The 25410-nt window shown below is 39.4% G+C and overlaps 1 protein-coding gene across 1 annotated transcript in view; it reads left to right on the forward strand.

The window, feature by feature from the left end:
- The window catches only part of LOC134213205 (monocarboxylate transporter 2-like), a 265394-nt gene that overhangs the window by 48746 nt on the left and 191238 nt on the right, over positions 1 to 25410 (forward strand). Inside the window, exon 2 of the mRNA XM_062691921.1 lies at positions 22261 to 23798. Within this exon, the coding sequence (XP_062547905.1) occupies positions 23456 to 23798 (343 nt within the window). The 5' untranslated portion in view covers positions 22261 to 23455. The remainder of the gene's footprint in view (positions 1 to 22260; positions 23799 to 25410) is intronic.

The following is a 25410-nucleotide window of genomic DNA, read 5'->3' on the forward strand; positions in this document are numbered from 1 at the left end:
GAAATGCTAATACTGTTGTGTAGAAATTGCATAAGTCACATCACTATCCATGGTGAATTCCGATCTATGTTACTGATTACCCCACCCAACTAACACAACTTCTTTACCGTGGTAATTGTGGAGATGCAGAGGTATTCTGGGTCTCTAGTAGCAACGATAACCACACACTAATATTCCCTTCTTTCCCAACTGACTGTAAGGACTTGGCCGGCGCCGTTATTGATCAACATTTGTGAGCTGCTGAAACGTGCACTTCGAGAATAGATGGTAAATCTCAACCACTATTCACTTGGATCGGAGTACAATTTGCACCAGTTCTGATCAATCACGGAGTAGCAACCATTGGCATGTACAACAAGTCTAAGCTAATGTATCAAGTCAGTTCAGTCAATATTTAAATCTTTGTTAGAGTGATTTTTTTATGAGTTCATCACTAGAGTGTGGAGGTTTTAGTAATTCCTTGAAAGAAGATGTTTTTAAAAATTGATAATGAATTGATAATAACAGTTCTAATGCCTTAGGCTATAGATGATATGAACGAGCTTGGTGGTCATATGGCTACCGCTTCTGCCTGGGTTCAATCCCAGGCCCGTTCCGTTTCTTCTACTTTGTATCTTTCCATATATTTCTCATGTCCCAGCAATCGCTATAACTGGAAATGGCCGTTTCATACCGTTACCATCTTCTATCCTATACCTACAAGCTTGACTAGCTCAAGTAGTAAAAGCTCGTTTCCGACATCCAATAAGAAATTCTATCAGTTGCTTTCTCCTATCTATTATATTAGTAGCTCGTTAACCAAGACGAACCTCTGCCCCTTACTAAAAAATTCCAACAAATTCCGCATGAACTCGTGGCAAGTGCGGCTTGCAGTGGGTGAGTGATTGCATATAAGCATATGCGGTATTTCAAAAAATTTCGTTTCAGGTCGTTCGAAACGAAATTCCGCGGAATTTCGCGGAATTTGAGCATGGCAAAATCTGATTTCTTGATAACGTTTTGTTTCGTAAAATGACAAAAATTTTGCTAGAAAAAAAACTAGCTTTTAACGAAATTTAACGGACTATCGAAACAAATTTAAACTTTAACCATACTGCCTCGTACGGTCGTGTATTATCAAAAAATATGGCTGCGCTGCTGAACAAAATCATAAAACTGTTTTCAAAATTTGATGTTATACACATTTTTCTATTGACGTAATTAATTTTCTTCTATAAAACGTGTTCAGTGTTTTGTTAGAAATTCCCAACAGAAAACGAAAAGTTTTGCAATTCCTGATCATAATATCTGGTTTACAATGCGTCTTTGAGTGATAAAACGGCCTACTTTTCCATACCAACGAAATGGGTGCTATAATGAACATTATGCAACTCAAATTGGTTGCATAATATTCATTATATCACTCATTTGGGTTCTATAATGAAAAACTAACATCAGAACAGTAGTTACATGACTACATTTTGCTGAATTAGCTTGGGTAAGTGTTCAAATCTCGGGTACTCATTCAAAAGGACGTATGTGATTTTGTAAACAAAGATTCAAACGTCAATTTGTCCAATTTGATAGCACTTCTACGCAAACCATCTCCACAGAGTGGAAGGGGAAGCCTTCGGCTACTGTTGGTAATGTTAGTTTGCGTGGGAATGCCATCAGATTATACAAATCGACGTTTGAATCTTTGTTTACAAATTCACATACGTCCTTTTGAATGATTACCCGAGATTTGAACACTTACCAAAGCTAATTCAGCAAAATGTAGTCATGTAACTACTGTATAACTAAATAGTGAATTCTCTGCAACGCGTAATAAATGAAATAGTTTGGTGGACATGAAATCAAAAATATTCAAAGGCAAGTACATCTATCGCTTCACGGCTTATCGAATTGTGCAATATGGCATTGTAACATGGAATGTGATTGTTCTCTGCAGCAACAAGACTTATTGGCAAGAATGATCATGTGGAGTAAATTAGACTGCACAATTTTGGTACAGATTTATCAATTTAAAGTCCATTTTTCGTCATTGCAAAAAATAGCGTGTGCAACTCGCTGCAAAACTTGATTTTTTTAGCACTCGTAGTATTTATCCAACTCGGCGAACCTCGTTGGATAAACGAACAACTCGTGCTGAAACAATCATATTTTTGCAACTTGTTGCACAAACTGCTATTAACTATTCTATCCTTTTTTAAAGTGATTCAGAGCATTCCATGGTCTCTTATAATACTGAGTGTCAAACTAATCTTCCTCTCCTAATAGCAGTTCGTCGAGCTGATTGTATATAAGACTATGGGTCTCCGAGTCTCATTTCAAAGGATTGAATATAGAAGGAAATGATAGCCTTTTAGTGCCAACTTTTTGTATGAGAAAGGAATATCTTTTTTTTAATTTAAAAAGTTGTACACATTTTCAATTCAATTTAATTGATCATTTGCATTGCATCTATGTGCAACAATGTACACTAATGTTTACGGCAGCTCACCAATCTGCCTTGAAGGCATCCGCATGATAAGTGCGAAGAAACATTAAACCGCAGAAACAAATTTTCTTCCACGTCCAGGCAATAAGTCGAAGTGACGAAGAAACCGACGAGATGCTGGGCATAAAAGATTCAAAGTCTAATTAAAAGTTCTTTCCCACAAAATTCAAGACAAGACGGAATAGCTCGGTTAGGGAAGTATGAAGAGCTGCAAGCGTTTCTTTCCGAACTGCAACTAAAACAAAGTAAGAAACCGCAATCAGCAGTGATACAGGGTGCTGATTCTTATTGCAACAATACGTGTAGCAGTTGATGTTTGTACAAGACAGAGTAGATGCAATTAGCAGAATAATACTGCGGCAGAATGTTTACATCGACAGTTGGAAGAAGCGGAAAAGCTTAATGGAACGGTTCTTTAGTTTACATGATAATTACATTTTTAAGCATTGCAGTCTTGTTCACGTTTGTACAGGGGATTAATTTTGTTCAATTTTTTTCGTAAAAATTCACTCCGTAGTAAACTGATTGAGTCAGTTCTCAGATAGTTGGCTTTTTATGAAAAAAAAATATCCTCGACTGGTCTCACATCATTTGGGTGAGTAATAGGTGCTTGTATGCGAAGATATGTGTCAGGCAAAATACCGTATCTTTAACGTTACCATTTTATTGAAAATTTTAGTTATTCAAAAAAAGAATGCATTTCATAAACGGAAAACTGAACCAAGATATCATCGGTGTATCCAACTTTATACGCTGGTCATAGATCAAAGGAGGTTCGTCACGTGCTGTGTACAGATTTTATAGCGCGATCCTTGTAGCATTGTCAAACATGTCAGAAATTTTCACTTTGTTTCCATTTCCAAATCCGATCTATGGTTTGAGTACATTTAATTTTTTTTTCAGATTTTTGGCGTAACTATAATAAATATTTATTTACCTACTAGTAGTTGACCCGGAGGGGTAAGGAGGGGCCCTCCTTAGCCGTGCGGTAAGACGCGCGGCTACAAAGCAGGACCATGCTGAGGGTGGCTGGGTTCGATTCCCGGTGTCGGTCTAGGCAATTTTCGGATTGGAAATTGTCTCGACTTCCCTGGGCATAAAAGTATCATCGTGTTAGCCTCATGATATACGAATGCAAAAATGGTAACCTGGCTTAGAAACCTCGCAGTTAATAACTGTGGAAGTGCTTAACGAACACTAAGCTGCGAGGCGGCTCTGTCCCAGTGTGGGGATGTAATGCCGATAAGAAGAAGAAGAAGAAGTTGACCCGGCAAACGTTGTCCTGCATAGTAGACAAGAATGCGCGGTGCAGGGATGGGAAAAATCAAATTTAAGAAAAATCGGGAAAGATCAAACTCCCCCGCGATCTCACGTTTAAATTATCAAGTGATAAAAACTCGCCAGCGATTAAGAATCGTTTGAAAATCGTATCTTGATTTGAAGCATTTACCGTTACATTTTGAACTCTTTTTCCTTCCTACCATGAAACCATAACGCCATATAGAAGATATAACGTGACTGTTGACAATTAGCTGATATTAGTAAAGAATGAATGAAAATTCTGTGTATATCATCGTTTGAGTACAATATTTGAGATGTTGTCGCCAGCGACAACTCGTCTACTGTTTTCACATGAAAATTGCAATCATTGTCGTCTGATAATGATTCAGCACAACACTGGCGCGGTGTTAACTGCCCATGCTTGATTTACACACGAATTTTTTATTTTAGTTGATTACGATTCACTAAATTTTTCGAGATTTTTACATTAGGATGCATCCTAAACCTGCCCGAGATTATACCAAACAGATTTGCTGATGGAATGACGAAAATCTATCCAGCCGTTTTCATGTTATACTGATTCAAACACAGACAATTTTCATTTGTGTATACATAGGTACTAGTTGAACGTACCTTGCTCGGGGTTTTATCATTTTGCATTCTAACTGTCAATTGTTGAGTTCATTGCAGCACCGCCCTCTAGATCATTTTTGTGCGATCGTATTGGGGTTTCTCCCTATTCGGCCTAATATTGTATTGTGACAATTTTTCAACATTCCTCATCCAATTTGCAAACTTTTTGTATGTATAATCACAGCTAACCTCAAGACGAATTGATTAGTGAGAAAATCATGCAAATCGTTCCATGCGTTCGTGAGTTAAACTAATAGAGATAATAAACTATAGTGGACGATTGTCGCTGCGGTTCCCTTTGTTTTCGTTCCCAAACATGTTGGGTACCCAACTGTCAAAACGTACATTTTTTTTCTTTGTTGACATTTAGCATCCTATCCTCGCCAGCAAACGATGTTTGGCCAGTGACGACAGCGGGGGTAAACTCAGGCATTGACAGAGTGCGACTATTGTAAGCTATATATGCTATATAAATATGCGTAATGCAGAAAACATACACCGCGTATGGACATAGGGGAGCACAGTCCAAAATACGCGCCAGAATGTCACCTAAGAAAAACCTCACTCCAGGAAAAAAAGCTACTCCGATATTTTTGAAATTTTAATCGCCACGTGGTAAATGCTTCGATAGCACGTGCTTTTTGTACTGCAGAGAAATTTTTCACATCTATGAAAGCCTTGGAAAATGATCACGAAAGTTGTTAAGTTGTTGCAAGGCACAATACATTTCATAATGATCTTCTATTCACAACATCAAGGTTTCTATGGCATTCTAGCTTATAACTCAAAGTTGTTGTCAAGGTTAATATATATATATTTTTATTTTTTTTTTCATAGATTTATAGGAACTTTTCGAAATATCGTCAAATTTTGAAATTCACATATCTTTTGATATATTGTTAATTTCGACCTGGGTCTTTGTCAAGTGAAATTTTATACCATTTTCCATGCTTTGCCATCAAAATGTCAAATACGATATTTGAAATTTTGTCAGTATTGCATGAAACCGTGTATATATATTTTATACTCGTATGATCCATATTCTCCACAGATGACCTTTTCAATTACAATTTAATGAACGTTATATGGAGCAAACGATGAAGCCACACAGCACCTGAGTTTTTCTTTCTGCACAAGAAAGACAATAATATTATGGTGCATATAAAAGCATTTTACTAAAGACTACATATTTATTATTCTTCTTTCAGCATGTTTTTATATCAGTTTCATCTGCAATTATATCAAGTGAATGTCATAAAAATGTTTCAAGTTGCAAAGTGCGGTTTCCTAAATGAACCCATTCCTAATTTATTCATGTCGTATTTTTAGAATGATAGCCGGAGCACTTAAATTTAACTGACCTCATTTCGATTTTCGATTTTCATATCAATCGCATTCACAAACAAAAAAAACGAAAATGTATACAAATTTTTTATACCAGCGATTACGTCGCGTCGCATCACTGCATGCGATTCTTTAGCAATCGTCGTCCGGTCCAAGAAATACTAAAGTGGGTACCAAGCAGAAAAAACCGGGAGAAAACCACGTAAATCGCCACAATCACAGTCGATCAGTATGCTGCAGCAGGGGGCAGGGTGGCGTCACAGCTCAAAATGCCATAAAACGCCGACTGAGACACTGACAAAGCATGAGCTTCTCGGTCAGACTGGCAGCAGAACACGTTCTCGGTATAAATTTCTTTAATGTTGTTGATTCACGAGATGGGTTCATATTCGAGTTATGGAAAATAAAATAAAGCCGCGCCTTTCGTTCGATTATTCTGCGGAAGCGAGTCTGTTTTAATCGAGAATTCACAGCTGGTCTTAGATCGAGACTAAATCAGAGTGGCAGTATATTAAGTCGATATAAATAGTACAATGAGCTCGTGACACACATTATAATCGAATATTTTTATCGTAGTTGAGCGACCTGCTAATGACTCCCATGCCAACTATTTATGTGATTTGTGAATGTCAAGATGGGTTGCTTGTGGGAAGAGGAAATGCATTAGGGTAAAAGACCCAATAGTGGAGGTAATAAGCACGCGCAATCACTATTTTATCACTCACATTTAAACGATGCTGCATTTCACTTACATTGAGAGTGTATCCAAAACCTCATCATATTTATTTTATGAAAAATATGTTCCGATCGCAAGGAAGTCTATCATTTTTGCCTAAAATCAATCCTCCAATTATTGGTACAATGTTATTTTTCATTTCGTGTTCCTATAGTTTTGAATCCCATTATTTTCTTACGGAACTTGCATCCATTGAAACACTACTGCAACTATTGGTTCAAAGTTCAGTGGAAAATAAGGTATTTGAGCTATATTTACCCATTTCGAGTGTGTTCCTGAGCTGTTGTTGTTTGTTACGTATAGTGACTGTTCACATACTTGATCAACAATGTGGGTTGCTACATTTTCTCCACTCGTCCGAGAGCGTGCGGGTTTTCCAAAGATCGTTGATAAGTTTGAGAAAATGGTCCTTGGCGACCGAAGGTAGTCGATTGTGGCCCGGATGAATTCCCGTTGTACTGCGTGGGCCAACTCAACTTCTGAAAAAGACTGGTTCGAAAAGCTCTCGCCCGTCTTCAACAACTACGCCGATTATCCTCTGGCCTGCTTCCGTCCACCCCGATGTAGCAGCATGCGTTGATGCCGGCATTCTTCTTTTCCGGCATCGGGCTCTAATGGTCATCTGCCGCAAAGCCGCCTCTTTTGCGGCTGCCATTTCAGGAGAATTTAGGATCCCTCTCCTCGATGAGGCTGACCGGACCTTGAGAAATGTTGCCATCACCGGTCTCCCTTCAGTGGCGTGGGTCCACTGCCATGGAGCGAGAAGCTGGCTAATGCTTCCTACCAGGATCAACCATACCATTTCCAACAGTTTCAGAAGTGAAGAAAATAGTGACGAGTTAAGAAGATCTCCAGCCGCGGCGTCGATTTTGGAGTGTCCGGACCCTGTCTAAATAGCTCAGACAGTTTAGCTGGCCAGTGCAACATTTTCTCGGATGAAGCCATTTTCGTCGCCGCTATGGTTCCGGCTAACAAGCCGATTGCGATACCCACGGATTCAGCCAGTGTAATTGCCGCTCTTCAGAGCAGCACACCCAAACACTCAGTCAACCCAAGATCGTATATGATGTCAGATAAGATGCTTAAATGGAGGCGATATAAGTACTTCACCATCACCATACAACATGTACGTATGTCGTCTCCACTTTAGCATCTTATATTGCATCATATACGATTTTGTGTGGACTGGGCACCCATGGATCCAAGGAATCCTCGCAGGCATGGTGCCACATACCTGCCCCGCTTGAATCCCAGGCCATTGCGGCATTAGGGGAAATGTAGACGACGATGCCCTCGCCAGTGTTGGACACGAGGGTCTGCTTTACACCCGTTCTTTCCCGCTGGCCGACGTTATAAAGAGGACAAAAAGTGTCGTCGGCCAGGAATGGGCTCGAACTTGGAACAACAACAATACATACACTAATCCTAAGGAAGATTAAAGGCACTACTGCCCCCTGGATTGATCTGGCTTCGAAAAAAGAGCAAACGTTCGAGATTCCGGAGCGGTCATACAAGGGTCCCCAAAACCTCGGTGGGGGCCCTTTTCGGTCTCAATGCGATCTGTACGAAGTAAGGATGTAGTGTAGATCACATACTGTGCATATATCCCAAATATCCCTATCTCAGGGAACTATATGGGATCCCAAACAGCATTCGGGATGCACTTTCCGACGACTAAGCTAAAGCGGCAGCTCTCTTTTGTGTTTTGAAGGATGGTGGTTTATACCATGTATTATGGGCCCCCGAACAATTTATATCGGGGATATGGCCCCCTGCCAAAGGGCATTCCTCGGATTTAAGCTCCACCCCCTCAGTGAGCTCCTCTTTTTTCAGCCATAAAGGGTTCTCGAATTCGAGAACTAGCGAAAATACACCGTGATTCGAAATACGTCTTCGGGAACACCAGTCACGTTTTCTGGAACGCTCCGGAATACCTAAAACGTGACTGCTGTTCCCGAGTCCGTGATTTAAATCACGGATTATTGTTGCTTGTTCACTAATTCGAGAACGCTTTTTTTGCGTGTATTATACGTTTTGATTTATATTGAGCCCATGATGAACAAGTGACAAAAATGAAATAATCTTGTTATAATCGACGACAAATAGAAATAATCTACATGTCATCTACTGTTCATACACAATTTCATATACAGATTCATTAAACATTCATTGGCTAAAAAATTTTGCATGAAGAAGCCATTACTTTCACGCTTCATAAAGTCTTTCAACCGTTGAAGAGTGTCGAGAGCATTAACAGGGGCATCTGGTGTGCGCAGACAATGCTCGGAGAAGCCACATCACACCCGCAGAAGCATTTCCTACCAGAATTCCAAAAAGCACACGCTATATGGAAACAAAGGATAATGCTTCCGTATACTTGCGCAAGGATGAGTTTAAAAAGTTATTTCATTAATAAATCAAAGTATTTTTCCCCTGTGTTGTACCCGTGGCAAACTTTCCCGTTTCGAACAAGGCGTGACGACATGCGAGCTTACCCGGGTTCGCTTGGGTGGGTGGACAGGCCAACGCAACGCAACGGAAAATGAGCTCCGAGAACAAAAAAGCTAATGTGGCGTGGAGCGGATCAGACGAGTATGTTTTGCACATGTGGTAATGGTCCGAAGAAAAAAGTTTATGTTTAAATATGAATCCCTTTCAAAGGGGTTAAGCTTTAATTCAGAGGATTAACAAGAGCAAGTTCTGGAGAAATTTCGCAGAGTTCCAGTTGAAGGCGCAAAGATTTCGAGCGAAATGATAAGACATTAATTCCAACAGCCATTAGTTCACAGCTAAAGCGTTTGCTTGAGCTCCGTTACTGCCCACTGGAGTATACAGTGCCCGTGTCGGCGGAAACCGGATTCATTTCCCGTAAATCATAAAGATAATTGAGCCATTACGGAGAATTAACTTTTACTTCCTTCCGAGCAGTTTTGGTATGAAAAGCAAAATGTCAAACTTTTCAAGCCAACTTCAAGATATTATTACCATTGAGTAACCAGTGAGGCATGCAAGCGAAAACATGGGACCAATTTGGAGAAGCAGAAACTATTTCCCGTACTACTCTTGGTCGAATTATCAAAACATAGGGGACGACTAAAATTCATTTCACCATTTTCGTATAGTACTTTGAATTTTATTTTATTTGAGACTATTTCAAACCGCTTGATGCAACTGCCGTGCCGATTTACGGTCCGTCAAAGGCACCGTTGTACTTTGTTGGGTGAATAAAATTCTTTGAAGAGGTCGGAATCGCCATCGGAAGCAGGAGGGCCTCGTGGTGAAATGAGGCGATGATTGCACATACAGTTTGTAGTGCGGATAAATTTTACTAATCTACTAGAGCCTTGAAAAATGATAACCAAAGTAATCATTTTAGCAACATGCATATTTCTATTGAATTCGTACCTATGAGTTTCTGGTTTGCTGGAATCGGAAATGCCACCAGGTCAAATGTTATTTAGTCAAACGATAGGAAAGGCCGTTTGGCCGAAAGTTGTTTGACCGTAAGATTAATTAATTTGTAATTTGGCCGGAGATTAGGCTAAATCTATCTGATCGAAAATTAATGAGCATATGAGCATAATGTGAACCTTTTTTTTCAAATAAGAGATATTCAAGGCTCTCCAAAACATTTTCTAGTACTAGATAAGGTAGACTTTATCTACCCGATCAAACAAGAGTTTGCAATGACCTTATCGTCGTAATTCACCCAATTCAATTCAATAAGCATAGGAGATCTTAATTTTTATGACGTCCAAGGCTCTCCAAAATGATCTTGGATCATGATCAAGGTATCTATCAGATACGAAACGACTAAATCAATCGAATGCTCTGAGCACCAGGACGTTTCGAATTACCAAAAACGATCTGTTGTACAGTCGACCCTTTATAAGTCGTAGATGAAAGGATCATTGACTCAAGGATGTATCGATATATGGAACAGCAGTTTTTTTTTGAAAATTGTTCGAAAGGACCATCAGAGTAACCTTGAGAATATTTGAAATATGGCTTAATTTACATTTGTGAGTTGATATCGAGGAGGATCCACTGCAGTTTTTTTTAATTACTCTCCGTTCTCCCCCACTCTAAAAAGCTCGAATTGAGCCCTCTGGCAATGGACACTCAATTCTCAGCCACTGGCAGCACATGAAAAAATAAAGAGGATACTTAACAAACTACTACGTGGCTGAGAATAAACAAGTAAATAAACAACAAATAAGGAGAAATACAAACAAGAAAATAAAAATATCTTAGAAATGTTTCTAGTGGATCGAATATATTCTTAAAACACCAAATTTCAGCAGGAAAATTATCCAAAGTATTCTATAAAACTTTTGAAAAAATTTCAAAACCTTCACTTGGATTTTATTGCAGATTCTACTAGAATTTCTTTTGATTTTCAGCAGGAACTTCTTTGCAAACTATGGAAATAATGTCGTACTTTAGCGGATTTTTTTTTAATTTACAAAGGAAGCATTTTGGAATATCCAAGAAAAAGTCTTTGGAATGCCAAAAAGATATTCTTTGGAAATTGTAAAGGGAATTCTCCTAACATTCCGCGAGAAACCCTTCAGAATATTCACCGGAGATTTTCTGGGAAGTCCCCGATTTTTTCTCTTAATTTCTGAAATTCTTCGGAATTTTTTGCAAGAATTCTTTGGACATATAAGGACATATGGAGAATTTTCGGAATTTCGAAATGAATTGTTAAAAAAATAACTACGAGAAATTATTTGAATTTCCCACCAAAAACAGTTTGAGTTTCATAAAAAAATGCAATTTTTGTGAAAAAGCCTTTCTAATTTTCATGAAAAAACTTATTCGAAATATTACGAGAAGTTCACAAAAACTGTCTGCCGTTTTTCGTACACTTAACAACTATAAACATATATGATAGGATTGGAGCTTCTGGTATTTGAACACATAATCTGACTGGCATTAACATATTTTTTACATTAGATGAGGTCGAGTCATTAAGTGTACAGTGTATTGATGTTGTCTCATCTAATGTAAAAATTATGTTAATGACAGACAAATTATGTGTTCAAATACCAGAAGCTCCAATCCTATCATATATGTTTATAGTTGTTAAGTGTACGAAGAACGGCAGACAGCTTTTCCCTTGAAAAAGACCCAATAAACGGGCCGAAACGTCGGGCAATGCAAATATAAACCCGTTTGAATATATCAGACTGAAAAAGCCAAAATATTTCAATAAACACCCCAGTCGAACTGTAATCAGTTCACAAAAACTTCAACTGTAAATTCTCCATAATTTCCACCGATAATTATTCAGAAAATTCTTTTGAAGGCCCATTAGATTTATTTAAATTTCCTCAAGAAATTGCTCCAAATTTACAAGAGAAATTAAAAAAAAACATCGTAAGAAACCATTCTAAATTTCCACGGGAAATATTTCGGAATGTTCATTTAAATTTAAAAATAACCTCAGGAAATAATTCTAAATTTTCACGGAAAATTACTCGGGGCTTTCTAACGGGGAAACTTTTGGAATTTAGCAAAATCTTGGGATTTCGACAGATGATTATTCATCGGGATATTGCATAGAATTTTCAAGAAAAGCGTCGGAATTATCACGTTCGAAACGTTCTTTGGAGTATTACCTGGAAGCTTTCAAGGTTATCAATTGGGAAATTTTACCAAATTTTCACGCAAAACTTATCGGAATGTAGACTTGACATTCTCGGAACTTCAACTCGAAATTTTTCGAAATTCTGAAAATTCTTCGGTTTTCACAATCTTGAACCGGCGTATTATAGGTCAGATGCGTGACAGATTTTATCAGTGGCGCGCCGATGCACACCTCTATGAGGAATTGAATTCAACAGTAATTAAATTAATTGCCTTTGGGATTTGATTTCAGGAGTTATGGACAGAGGATCAAATTTTATTTCGTTTCAATTTGATTTTTGTTTTGTTGGTTTTTCAATTTGATTTTGTTATGTTAGAAATTCGAGTTTTGTTGTAATGTTTACATGGAAATGGAATTGAATAGCTGAATTTCTTGAAACGTGGTTTATTCCCATATTTTTCCAATCACATATGATGTTTTGTAACATTTGGAAAAGTCTACGTAGACTTCAAGGGGGGTGGGGAGGGGTTTCGGAAGAGTCTACGAAAGTCTACTAGGGGGGACGGGGGGGTTTGAAAAAGTGAAATTTCGGTCTACGTGGTTTGTGGACAGCCCCTAAGAGATTCCAAAATATTACTTTTTTAATGTGTGTACTTTTTGTATAGTATCAATAATACGACTATTTTCGTAACGCGACACCATTTCAATGTCACTGTTTTAAAAGTATAAATATTTCATGAAAACAAAAATGTTCGAAACAATACAATTGGTACAAAAAAATGTCATTATCAACTCTACTTTATCATGTATTCATTAATACATTTGAACCCAAATAGGTGCGATGGAGCACATTTGTAAAAAAAATGATTACGAAGTCTTTTTCTCATGCTAAAAGTCTACTACTTTGATTGGCTGTTAAACTATGTTCCCAAACCAATTTTCAGTGGAAAAATGTTTTTTCTTATAGTTCAATATATATGTCTTCGTGTCCTATTGATACTGGACCCTAATTTTTAGTTTAAAATGTTGGTCCTTTGGCGTAGAAGTGCGTGGAATGTGTCATATGGTAAATTATAAATTACGTTTAGTGAACGATTTTGTAGCGGTCTAAGATGAATTAAGTACTCTCCATTTAATTCCACCAATTATTTTCGATATCTTTGCCGATACGTATTTCGACCACAACTGTGTGGTCGTCATCAGTGTCTCGTACTTGACTAAACTCGGAAGTCGAGTCAAGTACTGAAGTCGAGTCAAGTCAAATGGAGAGTACTTAATTCGTCTTAGACGGTTGAATACATTCCACTAAAAGAGCTTAATATATTTTTCTGGATTTAGTAGCGAAGAAGTTTTTTTTAACTCAGATTTACATGCTCTACCCCATTCTATTATTAAATAACTTAAATGTGAATGGATATGAGCTACACTTTTACACTTTTAATAGTATCATTACCAATCATTAAAGGTGGAGTTATTGGCCTAGCTTTTCGGGGAGATCGAAAGATCATATATTTGGTTTTATTTAAATTTAACGAAAGTAAATTGCATGGAAATTACGCTTTAAGTCACTGCAGGTCCTCATTTATATTTCGAACCATGAGCTCTGAGTTAGCATTCGCATAAAATAGTGCAGTATCGTCAACAAATAACCTTGGCGTGACTTTAAAAAATTTTCTACAAATATCGTTTATGTAGATCAGAATGAGTAGCGGTCCAATATTACTACCTTGGGGAACTCCTGTGCAGGATTCTGTAAGAAAACTTGTTGCACCATCGAATGACACAAATTGCATCCTATTGCTTACGTAACTTCATAATATTTCATTGGCAATTCCTCTAACTCCATACCCTTCTTGTTTTCTTAGCAAAATATTGTGGTTTAAAGTATCGAATGCCCTTTTCAAATCAAGAAACAAGGCACCAATTAACCGTTTGTTATCAGTTTCTTCTAATATATTGTCGACGAGCTAAGTGATAGCTACTGTAGTACCCCGGGTAGAAGTGACTAACAAACAAATAACATAATAATAACAAATTTTGCTGTTATGTCAGATTTAGTTATTCTTATGTTATTCAAAAATAACATAAAATAGCATCCCAACAGCAAGTTTTGTTATAATTTTATAATTTTGTAATTTATATGTTATTGTAAGAAAGAGTAGAACAACAAATGAAGAACACATTTTGCAATCATAGTAGAGTTTGCTATTCATTTATCATTCGCATTTTCAACATATCAATAATAACTGATTTTGATAGTTTCTTTCCTTCAAATATTTTGCTATTGGTTTGTTATTATAATAGCGAAATGAGTTATTTATGAGTTATTTGCTAAAGCAATGTCTGTTATTATTTTTGCTATTTTAGCAACTATATCAAACAAACTAATATCAAATTTTGCTATTCAGTTATTCATATATTAATAGTAAAATTTGATATTATTTTGCTGTTTTTTTCTACCCGGGACTGCATCCATTGCGAAAACCATATTGTTTGTTATACAATACATTATGTCGGTCGAGGAAAGTTACAAGTCTGGACATTAGAAGTATTTCAAAAATTTTCATAAGACGAGTTTGTACAATCCTATTTAATTCCACCACTTAATTGTATCTTGACAGATACGTATTTCGACCTCAACAGTAAGGACCTTACTGTTGAGGTCGAAATACGTATCTGTCAAGATACAATTAAGTGGTGGAATAAAATGGGATTGTACAAACTCGTCTTATGACAAGTTAAGACATTCCACTAAAAAGCTCAAAATAATTTTCTTATCAAAAATTTTGCTGAACACTGGAAGGGTCCTAATAGAGCGATAATTATATATTTCCCTCGAATTTCCAGATTTAAATATAGGCACTACTTTTGCGGTTTTTAGACAATCAGGGTATAATCCAGTTTGGATGATTATGTTGAAACAGTCGGTAGGAATTCTTGAAAATGAAAGAACATTATTTCTTACTATTTTAGCTGGATCACAATCTGGGCCAGCACTTTTGTTCATATTCAATTCGTTTATTATTAAAATTACTTCATTAACAGAAGCCGAGTAGATATACAACGATTCCGGTATCGGGTTAATGTAACGTAAAGGATTTTCAGTCGTAGCTGGAATTCTCTCAGCCAGCTTTGAACCAATTGTTGAAAAGTGTTCATTGAACGCCTCACAAATCTGTTTACTGTTTGATGTTCATTTCATTCATTTATTTAGTCTACATCTGAACAGATAACACTGAATCAACAATTTGACGCCACAATACACGGTTCGAGGCCGCATCTCTCCATCCTCGAATACGCCCCAAGCTCGCCAAGTCGTTTTGCACCTGGTCTGCCCATCTCGCTCGCTGCGCTCCATGCCGTCTCGTACCTGCCGGATCGGAAGCGAACACCATCTTTGTAGAGTTGCTGTCCGACATTCTTGCAACATGTCCTTCCCATCGTACCCTTCCGGCTTTAGCCACCTTCTGGATTCTGGGTTAGCCGTAGAGTTGGGCGAGCTCGTGGTTCATTCTTCGCCGCCACACACCGTCTTCTTGCACACCGCCAAAGATTGTCCTAAGCACTTGTCGCTCGAATACTCCGAGTGCTTGCAAGTCCTCCTCGAGCATTGTCCATGTTTCATGTTCGTAGAGGACGACCGGTCTTATTAGCGTCTTGTACATGACAAATTTGGTGCGGTGGCGAATCTTTTTTGACCGCAGTTTCTTCTGAAGCCCGTAGTAGGCCCGACTTCCACAGATGATGCGCCTTCGTATTTCACGACTAACATTATTATCAGCCGTTAGCAAGGATCCGAAGTAGACGAATTCCTCGACCACCTCGAAGGTATCCCCGTCTATCGTAACACTGCTTCCCAGGCGGGCCCTGTCGCGCTCGGTTCCGCCCACAAGCATGTACTTTGTCTTTGACGCATTAAGGTGGTTATACAACAAAGCCACAAATCGGCCATCTTGGAAACCACGTGTTTTTTCTAGTGATTTTTCAAGAGCACGAATTGAGAAAACCTCAATGCGCATGGGTATGAAACATCCGTAGATCGTTTGCTTCCTCATGCTTAACAATCGACTTTAATTTCAGCATTGTACGACAATTATTACGCTAGATTTGAACTTTTGACAATAGGATTAGAAAATCGTGTGGTGAATTTGAAATTCACCACATGGCTTGATTGTATAATCACCTTAACCACCAATCCAACTTTCGTTGCTTCACTTTTCAGGCGGGTGTACAGTTCTGCCACCTTTGCAAATGTTCGGCCGACAATGTCCATGTCATCCGCGAAACAAATAAATTGACTGGATCTGTTGAAAATCGTACCCCGGCTGTTGCACCCGACTCTCCGCATGACACCTTCTAGCGCAATGTTGAACAACAGGCAATGTTGAACAACGAACTGGAGTGTTTGCCCGAAATCTTCACACAGTTTTGTACACCATCCACCGTTGCTTTGATCAGTCTGGTAAGCTTCCCAGGGAAGCAGTTCTCGTCCATAATTTTCCATAGCTCTACGCGGTCTATACTGTCGTATGCCACCTTGGATGGATATGCATTTTTGGAGGATTTTCCGTACAGTAAAGATCTGGTCCGTTGTCGAGCGGCCGTCAACGAAGCCGGCTTGATAACTTCCCACGAACTCATTCACTAATGGTAACAGACGACGGAAGATGACCTGGGATATCACTTTGTAGGCGGCATTAAGGATGGTGATCGCTCAAAAGTTCTCACACTCCAGCTTGTCGCCTTTCTTGTAGATGGGACATATAACCCCTTCTTTCCACTCCTACGGTAGCTGTTCCCAGTTTCCCAGATTCTAACTATCAATTTGTGCAGGCAAGTGGCTAGCTTTTGCGGGCCCATCTTGATGAGCTCAGCTCCGATACCATCCTTACCAGCTGCTTTATTGGTCTTTAGCTGTTGGATGGCATCCTTAATTTCCCTCAAAGTGGGAGCTGATTGGCTTCCATCGTCTGCTGAACTGACGTATTCATCTCCTCCGCTGCTTTGACTTTCACTGCCTGTACTCTCAGCGCCATTTAAATGTTCCTCGTAGTGCTGCTTCCACCTTTAGGTCATCACACGTTCGTCCGTCAAGATGCTCCCATCCTTATCTTCCAGGCGGCGTTTCTTCTCCTGAAAAAGGCGGGTCTGCTGTTTCCGCTTTCGTCTATAACGTTCCACGTTCTGCCGGGTACCTTGCTGCAACGCGATCGCCCGCGCTGTGTCCCATATACCCGACGTTGTTCTCCGCTGCATCGTTAATGGCTGCTTTGACTGTATTCCAGCAGTCCTCAAGAGGGGCCCCATCGAGCTCACCCTCTTCCGGCAACACTGCCTCGAGATACCGCGCGTATGCAGTAGCGACATCAGGTTGCTTCAGTTGCTCTAGGTCGTACCGCGGCGGTCGTCGGTACCGAACATTGTTGATGACGGATAGTTTTGGTCGCAGTTTAACCATCACCAGATAGTGGTCAAGTCGATGTTAGCGCCACGATATGTCCTGACATCGATAATGTCGAAGAAGTGCCGTCCATCAATCAGAACGTGGTCGATTTGTGATTCTGTCTGCAGTGGTGATCTCCAGGTGTACCGATACGGCAGGCTGTGTTGGAATAGGTGCTGCGGATGGCCATATTCTTGGAGGCGGCGAAATCAATTAGTCGTAGGCCGTTTTCGTTCGTCAACCGGTGAGCGCTGAACTTCCCAATAGTCGGTCTGAACTCCTCCTCTTGGCCAACCTGAGCGTTCAAACCTCCTATGATGATTTTGACGTCGTGGCTTGGGCAGCTGTCGTACTCACGTTCCAACTGTTTGTAGTATCTTCACCATTAATAATGAAGCTAAGTTTGTATAAGTAGTGATTGAAATCCTACCAGCTCAATGGATCTGCTGATATGTAAGACATAGCATTCAGGACTTGGCTGATCGTTTGGATCACAAGAACTCTAGGACATTTTGGAGAACCGAAAATGTTTGTAATAGCTTGTAAATGTAATGAGTGAAATCTTATCAGATCGGTACAAAAATCATCAGCATCAGCAGGGTGAATCGACATAACTATGTTTTTAATGCATTCAATTTCCGGAAACTTTTCAACGATTTTCTCGTTTTTTTTTTCTGTTTTGGATGTGCAGAACGGTCTATAAACTCGCGTTATTTTATTCTGCTTTGTGCGGTCGAAAAGTTAAATAATTGTGTATTCGAATGTGTTGTAGGTATGCATGACGATCTCGAGACTTGCCAAGACTTGATCACTTGGCCAAGGCAAAGTTGTTAGTAATCTGGGTTCGATTATTTAGTAGTTTATCAATAACTTATTCCAGTGGCTGAATGGTAGACTTTTACTGCCAAAGTTTTTCTACAACTCTGGCCAATACTCCATTGTTTGAATTCCACCAACAACGGAGTCACACAATCGGGGCCGGCTTACAACCAGAAACATTTCCCTAGATCAAAGAAATAATAATTTGAAATGCAGCAGATTTCTGTGGATTGGCCGAAGTGACCTGTGCGAAAGAAATGCGCAAACAATATTCTACAAAGATCTCGATAGAGACCGGTGACTTCGCAGATGCGAAAACACTTTGGAAATGCATATGTGGATCATAACCTTCCTAACGTGTTCGGGCCAATATGAGCCGAATCGCACTTGCAATAACTTTTCACCGCAAAAATGTGATGGTCTGAAACTTCTTAACTTTTTCTATTTCGTGGAAAACTATGATCTTACTTTGTACGACGTTATACCGAGCACAATTGATAGATAGACCTGGTCTGAATTCTACGATGGTTTGGTTAACTTTTTTTTTATCCTTATTAAGGAGACTTTCAGCCATAGGCTGGCTATGGCTCGTCGTCCCGTTACGCTGGGATATGGTCGGAAGAGTATGGAACGACTATAATTTGCTTTTAGATGACCCATTTTTCCTCTCTTGATGGAGTCAATGGAGTAAATTATAAAAAAAAACGCAACTCAATCTTAGGCTGGTTTCGAAGCCAACGACATGAATCTTCAAGCTCCAGAGCGCTGATTAATTAGGAAAGAAGCGGATACGAATTTGGTGGATCTGCTGAACCCTCTGACTCATTAGAGCTCTGTGTAAAGGTGAGATTCAGAAATGCTCAAACGCAATGAAATCAGATCTCTGTACAAAAATGAATTCGGATCTCATAAGAAGAAGCAAAAATATGTTTGAACTTCAGTACCGATGCATGGCCAAAATCAGTATTATCCCACTCATTGTTGAGCCGAAACTGATTGAGGGGCGCGCCTTTGAGAGTTGGTATAAGCCATTTCTCGAAGGGTATAAATAGTTGTACCTTAATCTGAAGAGGCCTGACATTAATCTTGAGAAATATATGAATAAAAAACGACTACTCCATTTCTTCTCAATAGAAATGGAGTAGAAAGACATGCACTAAATTTTTTTTTTTTTTTATTCTTTATTTGAGTGATTTTTAAGGACATGCACTAAACAAATGCCACGGGTATACTACAAAAGTGGACGCAGTGGTTCATTCCGAACAAAAAAAATGGCTCGTCTCCACATCCATAATATCCTATTTGTACATATTTGAATCGCAAATAATGCGCATGACTTCAAGGTAGTTATATGAACATCATGGATTGCTATTGGCTATGTATCGAGCCCATTTGCCTAGGAAGACCAGATGGTCTGAACTCCAGAATTTTTTGGATAAATAAGAACATTCGATTTGGAGTGATATAAATTGTAAACCATGCACATTGTCTTTGAGCGCCAGTAGCCAGACACATTGCTACAGGAGGCTTTGTACCAAGCACTATTGACTTAAAATTCAGCTTACGAGTCAGGAGAGCTTACGATATTCGGTTTAAAAAAAAACACGGAAAAAAAGTTTTTAGAAAAATCGGTTTGAACATATCTAAATCGTAAATCAGGGACAGCAGAGACTATCTCTAAGGGCTTGACGACCCCTCCCCATGGCCACTGTGAGTTAGGGGGCCTGCCTAGGATGTGGTGGGGTTTGACAGTGGGCTCTGTTAAGCCTCTACAAAAAGCTGCACGTGTCTATAAGCAGGCCCTATCAAACCCAGTCATCGTTCATGTGTTGGTTATATGGTGTCGTGTAAGATGCTGAAGTGGAGGCGATAGAGGTACTTCTCTATACAACATATATGTATATCGTAACCAGTTTAGCACCTTATATCGCTCCATGTACGATTTTATGTTGACTGGGAAGCGACCGAGCGCCGCGCAAAGCGCACAAACCCAACACGAGTGCCAACCGGCACATTAGGATTAATACCAATGAGATCCTGATTACGGTATACTGGTCACGACAAGCGACACACACACGCGCGCGAATGTAATGCAAAATAAACGTAAATTAACAAAATATGTCTGGTTGAATATTATTTTTTAACTTCAAATAGAGATAAAATAAGGATTACTGATTGTTATTAGCGGGTATACCCCGTTAGGCATGAGTACGTTAGGCATAAGTACGTTAGACATAACGGACGTTAGGCATAATGTACGTTAGGCATCAAAGACGTTAGGCATAAAAATCCCTCTGTTTTGGCTTTTCTGGTCATAGAATTTATAAAGCGGAGTGATTCTACAACATCCGACGTTTCGACCCTTGGTTTGGGCCTTCTTCAGGGAGGTTATAGGGGTGCCGCTATGTGTCTATCGCCTATTTCTGGGCGTTTAATTGTCGGGGGAATGGTTTTGGAGCTAGAGCTTGTGATGGATATTTGTGGGTATGGTTTGAGGGTGTAATTCACTAAAATATTATTTGTCACTTCACCAAACATAGGCATAAAATGACCCAAGGAACAGCCTATGACGTAAAGTAGGCAGAATTATACCAAGCGTCCATTATGCCTAACGTCCATTATGCCTATCGTACTTATGCCTAACGTCCTTATGCCTAACGTCGCGGACCCACCATTAGCTTTCCAATTACTATCAATGTGGTTCAACAGCCGTGAATATTACTTCATTTTCAATTTTAATCCCGTTTTTTTACTTTCCTTGCGTTATAAGCCGAAATATAAATGAAGAGTCGCTCACTTTAAGCGATTGATTGTTTACTATCGCTAAGCATATCTAAATATCTAAATCGTAAATCATGTGCATGTCCTGTATGGAAACCTTCTTCTTATTATTATTTTTTCTTCTTCTTCTTCATCATCTTCTTATCCTCAATCATGGACATATCCAAATCGTAAATCATGCATATGGCATTGAATGGTTTAGAGAACCTAGAACATCATATTGGCGGCATTCATGATTCGTCATCTCTGAAATAGTATTGGGTACATCTCTGAGAAAAAAAACAGCAATAAAATCGTTCATGCGCGATATTCGTTTGCAATTTTCGTCCATATGAAAGTGGTCAACTGACGATCCTTCCTCCGACGATTACAGGATGTAGTGTTGTGTGTTGTGATCCGGACGAGGGTCCTAAGCTTATAATTTAACTTAGTTTCCTATTAAACTCATGTTTACTGCTGCTAATAGGTACACTGGCCATTTTCCATACGAAATAATCAAGTTTCGCTGTTATAGTCAGTATCGACTAAAAAAAGGGTTTACATAGTTTATTACATCTGTGAATAAGTCTTTTTCTTTCACACACACAGAGATTTTATGGAAATAGATTTTTAGTACAAACATAGTTTTGCAAATATCGTCAAAACTATGAGGTGTAAAACAAAGTTTTGCTGCGGAGTTTTGAATTACTAGGAAAAACAAAACTTTGCAGAAGCTACCTTTGTTTTATACCGATAATCCTCCCAGATATGCATCAACTAACTTTTACGATTACTTATAATAGCTCATTATCTTTATCTGGCTTTCCCTATGAATGAACAGAATTACAACCAACCAATTTCATCGGCTACAAGCAATGCACTAAGCGGTTTATTACCAATCCGATCAATGTTTTTCATTTCTATTTGTAAACTTTGATATATCCCATATAAATATGTACCTGCCGTTGCCACCACAAACCTGGACTGCCTGAACCGCACCGGTATAATCGCTTCTCTATTTATTAAATTATTAAAATCTCATGTTTTCGCATTGTAACTGTCGAATTAACGAAAATTTATCCACCAATAAATAATTTTATTTCCCGGCATCACGCGACACTACGCCATCGAGTAACCAAAACTTCTTCGTCTACTTCTGTCTTCCATTGCAGGCAAATTCCATCGCTTAACTTCGGCACGACTTACGGTTTACAGTATGTTAGCCTCAAACTGTGACTGAGCTGGGACGTGCATTTTCGAACATCAAGGCCCAAGAGCAAAATTTTCACTTGCTAACACCATAACGGCCCTCCGGACGTATGAGGATGCGGTGTACGGACGGGGAAATTCATAAATACGTGACTTTACGAGCTGATGCCAACGCGACGCGGTGTGATCTCGTTGATTGTCGACGTCGTCAGCGCCGACAGTCGTCCAGGCGGATACTCAGAACGCCCCCCAGTTGAGAAGAGGACAATCTTTGTCCCACCGGGCGAGTGCGAACGAATGCAAATTAAACGGGTGACGTACTATAAATCAACCGTTAATACGAATTCTGAACAATTTGGAATGCTATTTTGGGGGAAAATGCGAGGGACAGTGTGAGTGTATAATTGAGTAGGTGTGAAAGGAAGGCAGAATCGCTTCGTTCGCTACGAGTGAATAAAACTGTGATACAGCTTTCGTGAAGCAAAACGAAAAGCGAACAGTCAATGAAATCCCACCGCTCAAGAGAACATCGTCCTACCAGAAATTCCTTTCAATCTAATTAACAACGTCCTCTTGAGTGCCGTCAAAGTTATTGCTCCCAGCCGTGACATAGAAATTTCGTATCAGTAAACAAGGCCACCCAAAAGTCTCCGCCAGAGCAAAGCATTTAAGTCCTGTGAGACAAAAATGTTCGGTCAGCCAAACTTAAACAATCTGAACCATCAGTGCATGTACAGAAGCTATCCAACACTACCCCAAAACTACTACCCACAACAAGCCCAACAACAACCCTACCTATACCAATCCATGACCCTTCCATGACAGTATAGCCAAAGTCGTCAAACTCGTAAAAACAATTGCTATTATTGCAATAACAACATTAATCTCACCTGCACCTGTTTGTCGTCGAGTGCCTTAGGATATTTCTACTCGACATCGCAAACCCTAAACTCGGCCCCATCGACTCTGCCCAGACGTTCCCGTCGCACAAACCACCACTATCTGCCAACATACCCATACCTACAGGCTCCCATCCAGCCTCCATTCCAATTTCAACCCCATCCCCAACCGAAACCGCCCCAGACCGCTACTAAAGCCACCTCAATCAGTCCACCGGTTCGCCAAACACAGAACCAAGAATCGCAGGTCAACGAAGAGATGCTTGGGATCAACACATCCAACGATCTGGACTCACCAGCCCTCTCCGCATCGCCTCCGCCGGCACCCGCTCCCCGCCCACCCCCATTCCGGAACGGTTGCCAGCGGTGTCGTTTCACGGCATCGATGGCTTCTGCAAATTCGCTGAGCCGATCCCACCAACATCTCGCAGGAAGTGCCAGCAATACGCTCACCAGAGGAAACACTCACAACAGTAGCCTGCGGGAAAGTAGCAGTGGAGGCGGTGCTGGTGTTGGTGGTAATCACATAGCCACAAGCACCGGGCATTTGCATACAGCCGGTGTAACGACAGGACACCATGCGCAGAATGGGACATATCCCGGTAAGTATTTTCCTTTCAGTTCCATCCATAACTGTTTCATCATTCTTAGTGGGTTGTGTTCGGGTTGTTCCATGACTAAACTAACATAACCCGAGGCCAATTTCTTCATGAAAACTTAACGTCAATAAATTAGGAGAAGTTAAGTCGGAAATATAGTAAAATTAAATGCGTGGCAATGAGTGGCAAACATTTTCGGCTTTAATTGTACATTTCATAAATATTTGGTCGTTAAGCATCCAGCGAATTACGCTTTTTTGAGAGGCGCAGGTTGAGGTAGATCACAATTTATTTTAAAAAAAATTATTATAAAGGGAGTGTGAGAGCCATAAGGAAAAGATGTAGAGTGTGGGAAAAGAAAAATCTTTTTGAAACGACAAAAAAAACGTTTGTAAGAGAGGGTGAAATAAAAACAATACAGTCCCTTCCCGATTTTGGCAACACGACCGGATTTTAATGTTGCCAAAATGGGGATGTTGCCAAAAACGGGAAAAAAATTTCATACAAAATTTGCATGATTGAAGCTAAATACTTAGAATATGTACTACAAAGTATGTAGAGTGTATTTATGTGATGTACGTGTATCATAATTGACAATTTTGCGATATTATTCATAACTCGGAGATTATAGTTCAAACAAAATTGAAACAAACTCAAGAATGGTAATCAAACGATATAGTAACTAATTAGCCAATTTCATAATACAAATTTAATAATAAATAATATTCGAAATCAACAATAGCGTCGGCCACGTCCTTACAAAAATTTGTGGTGATAAAAATAACGTTTCTATTTGTAGTCCATTGAAGTGCTGTCTTCAATCTGACATCTAATATAAATTTTAGTCCACCAAAAATCCTTTTTTCATCATAATTCACTATGTAAATCAAATAGCGATCCGACGGATACAAGGTGACTAAATGTGCTACAAATTTCGAATTCTTATATAATGGATTTTGATGGAGGCCAACTTTCTTGTGGTCGGTGTGATTAAGAGTAAAGTTCTGTGCACAATTTTCGCTGACATTATGGAAAAAATGAACGGAGGGCATAAGACATTCCATTGTTTTAGAAAATGGTAACGGAAAACAGCATTCTGCACATTAGTAAAGCGTATCCAATGTTATGTGAGTATGGGTTGTGTACACTCGACTCACTAAAACTAAATCCCTTTGCACTAGTCGGTCTCCTTGCACTCAACCCAGGAATATTTCAGGCGGCAATGATTGATCCATGAGTACAATGTGCACCTCGAACTACGAATGACAGTGTAGCCAATTGGAAGCTGGAAGACCATTCGCGGCATGCCACCTCTGACACTCGACAGCAGTCAACCTACGGACAAACTGGTGCTCGCTGCAGGTCATCGCACTCCAGTTCTCCATGCACTATTTTCATTATTACAACTTTGAAAAGATGGAAGAAGCCTACATCAGACTGAAGAGGGTAGCAAAGCAGATAGGACTAGTCATTAACACGTTGAAGGCGAAGTAGTACAACCAATTTTTACCACCTGAATTTTCTTTGATTTTTTTGTGATTTTTTTCATGGAGTTAACTCATAGTTTCATTAACGCTAAAGGTCGTAATCAACTAAAATCCAATCGTGTAAAAAA

Source organism: Armigeres subalbatus, chromosome 2, assembly GCF_024139115.2.
Source record: "Armigeres subalbatus isolate Guangzhou_Male chromosome 2, GZ_Asu_2, whole genome shotgun sequence".
Taxonomy (NCBI): domain Eukaryota; kingdom Metazoa; phylum Arthropoda; class Insecta; order Diptera; family Culicidae; genus Armigeres; species Armigeres subalbatus.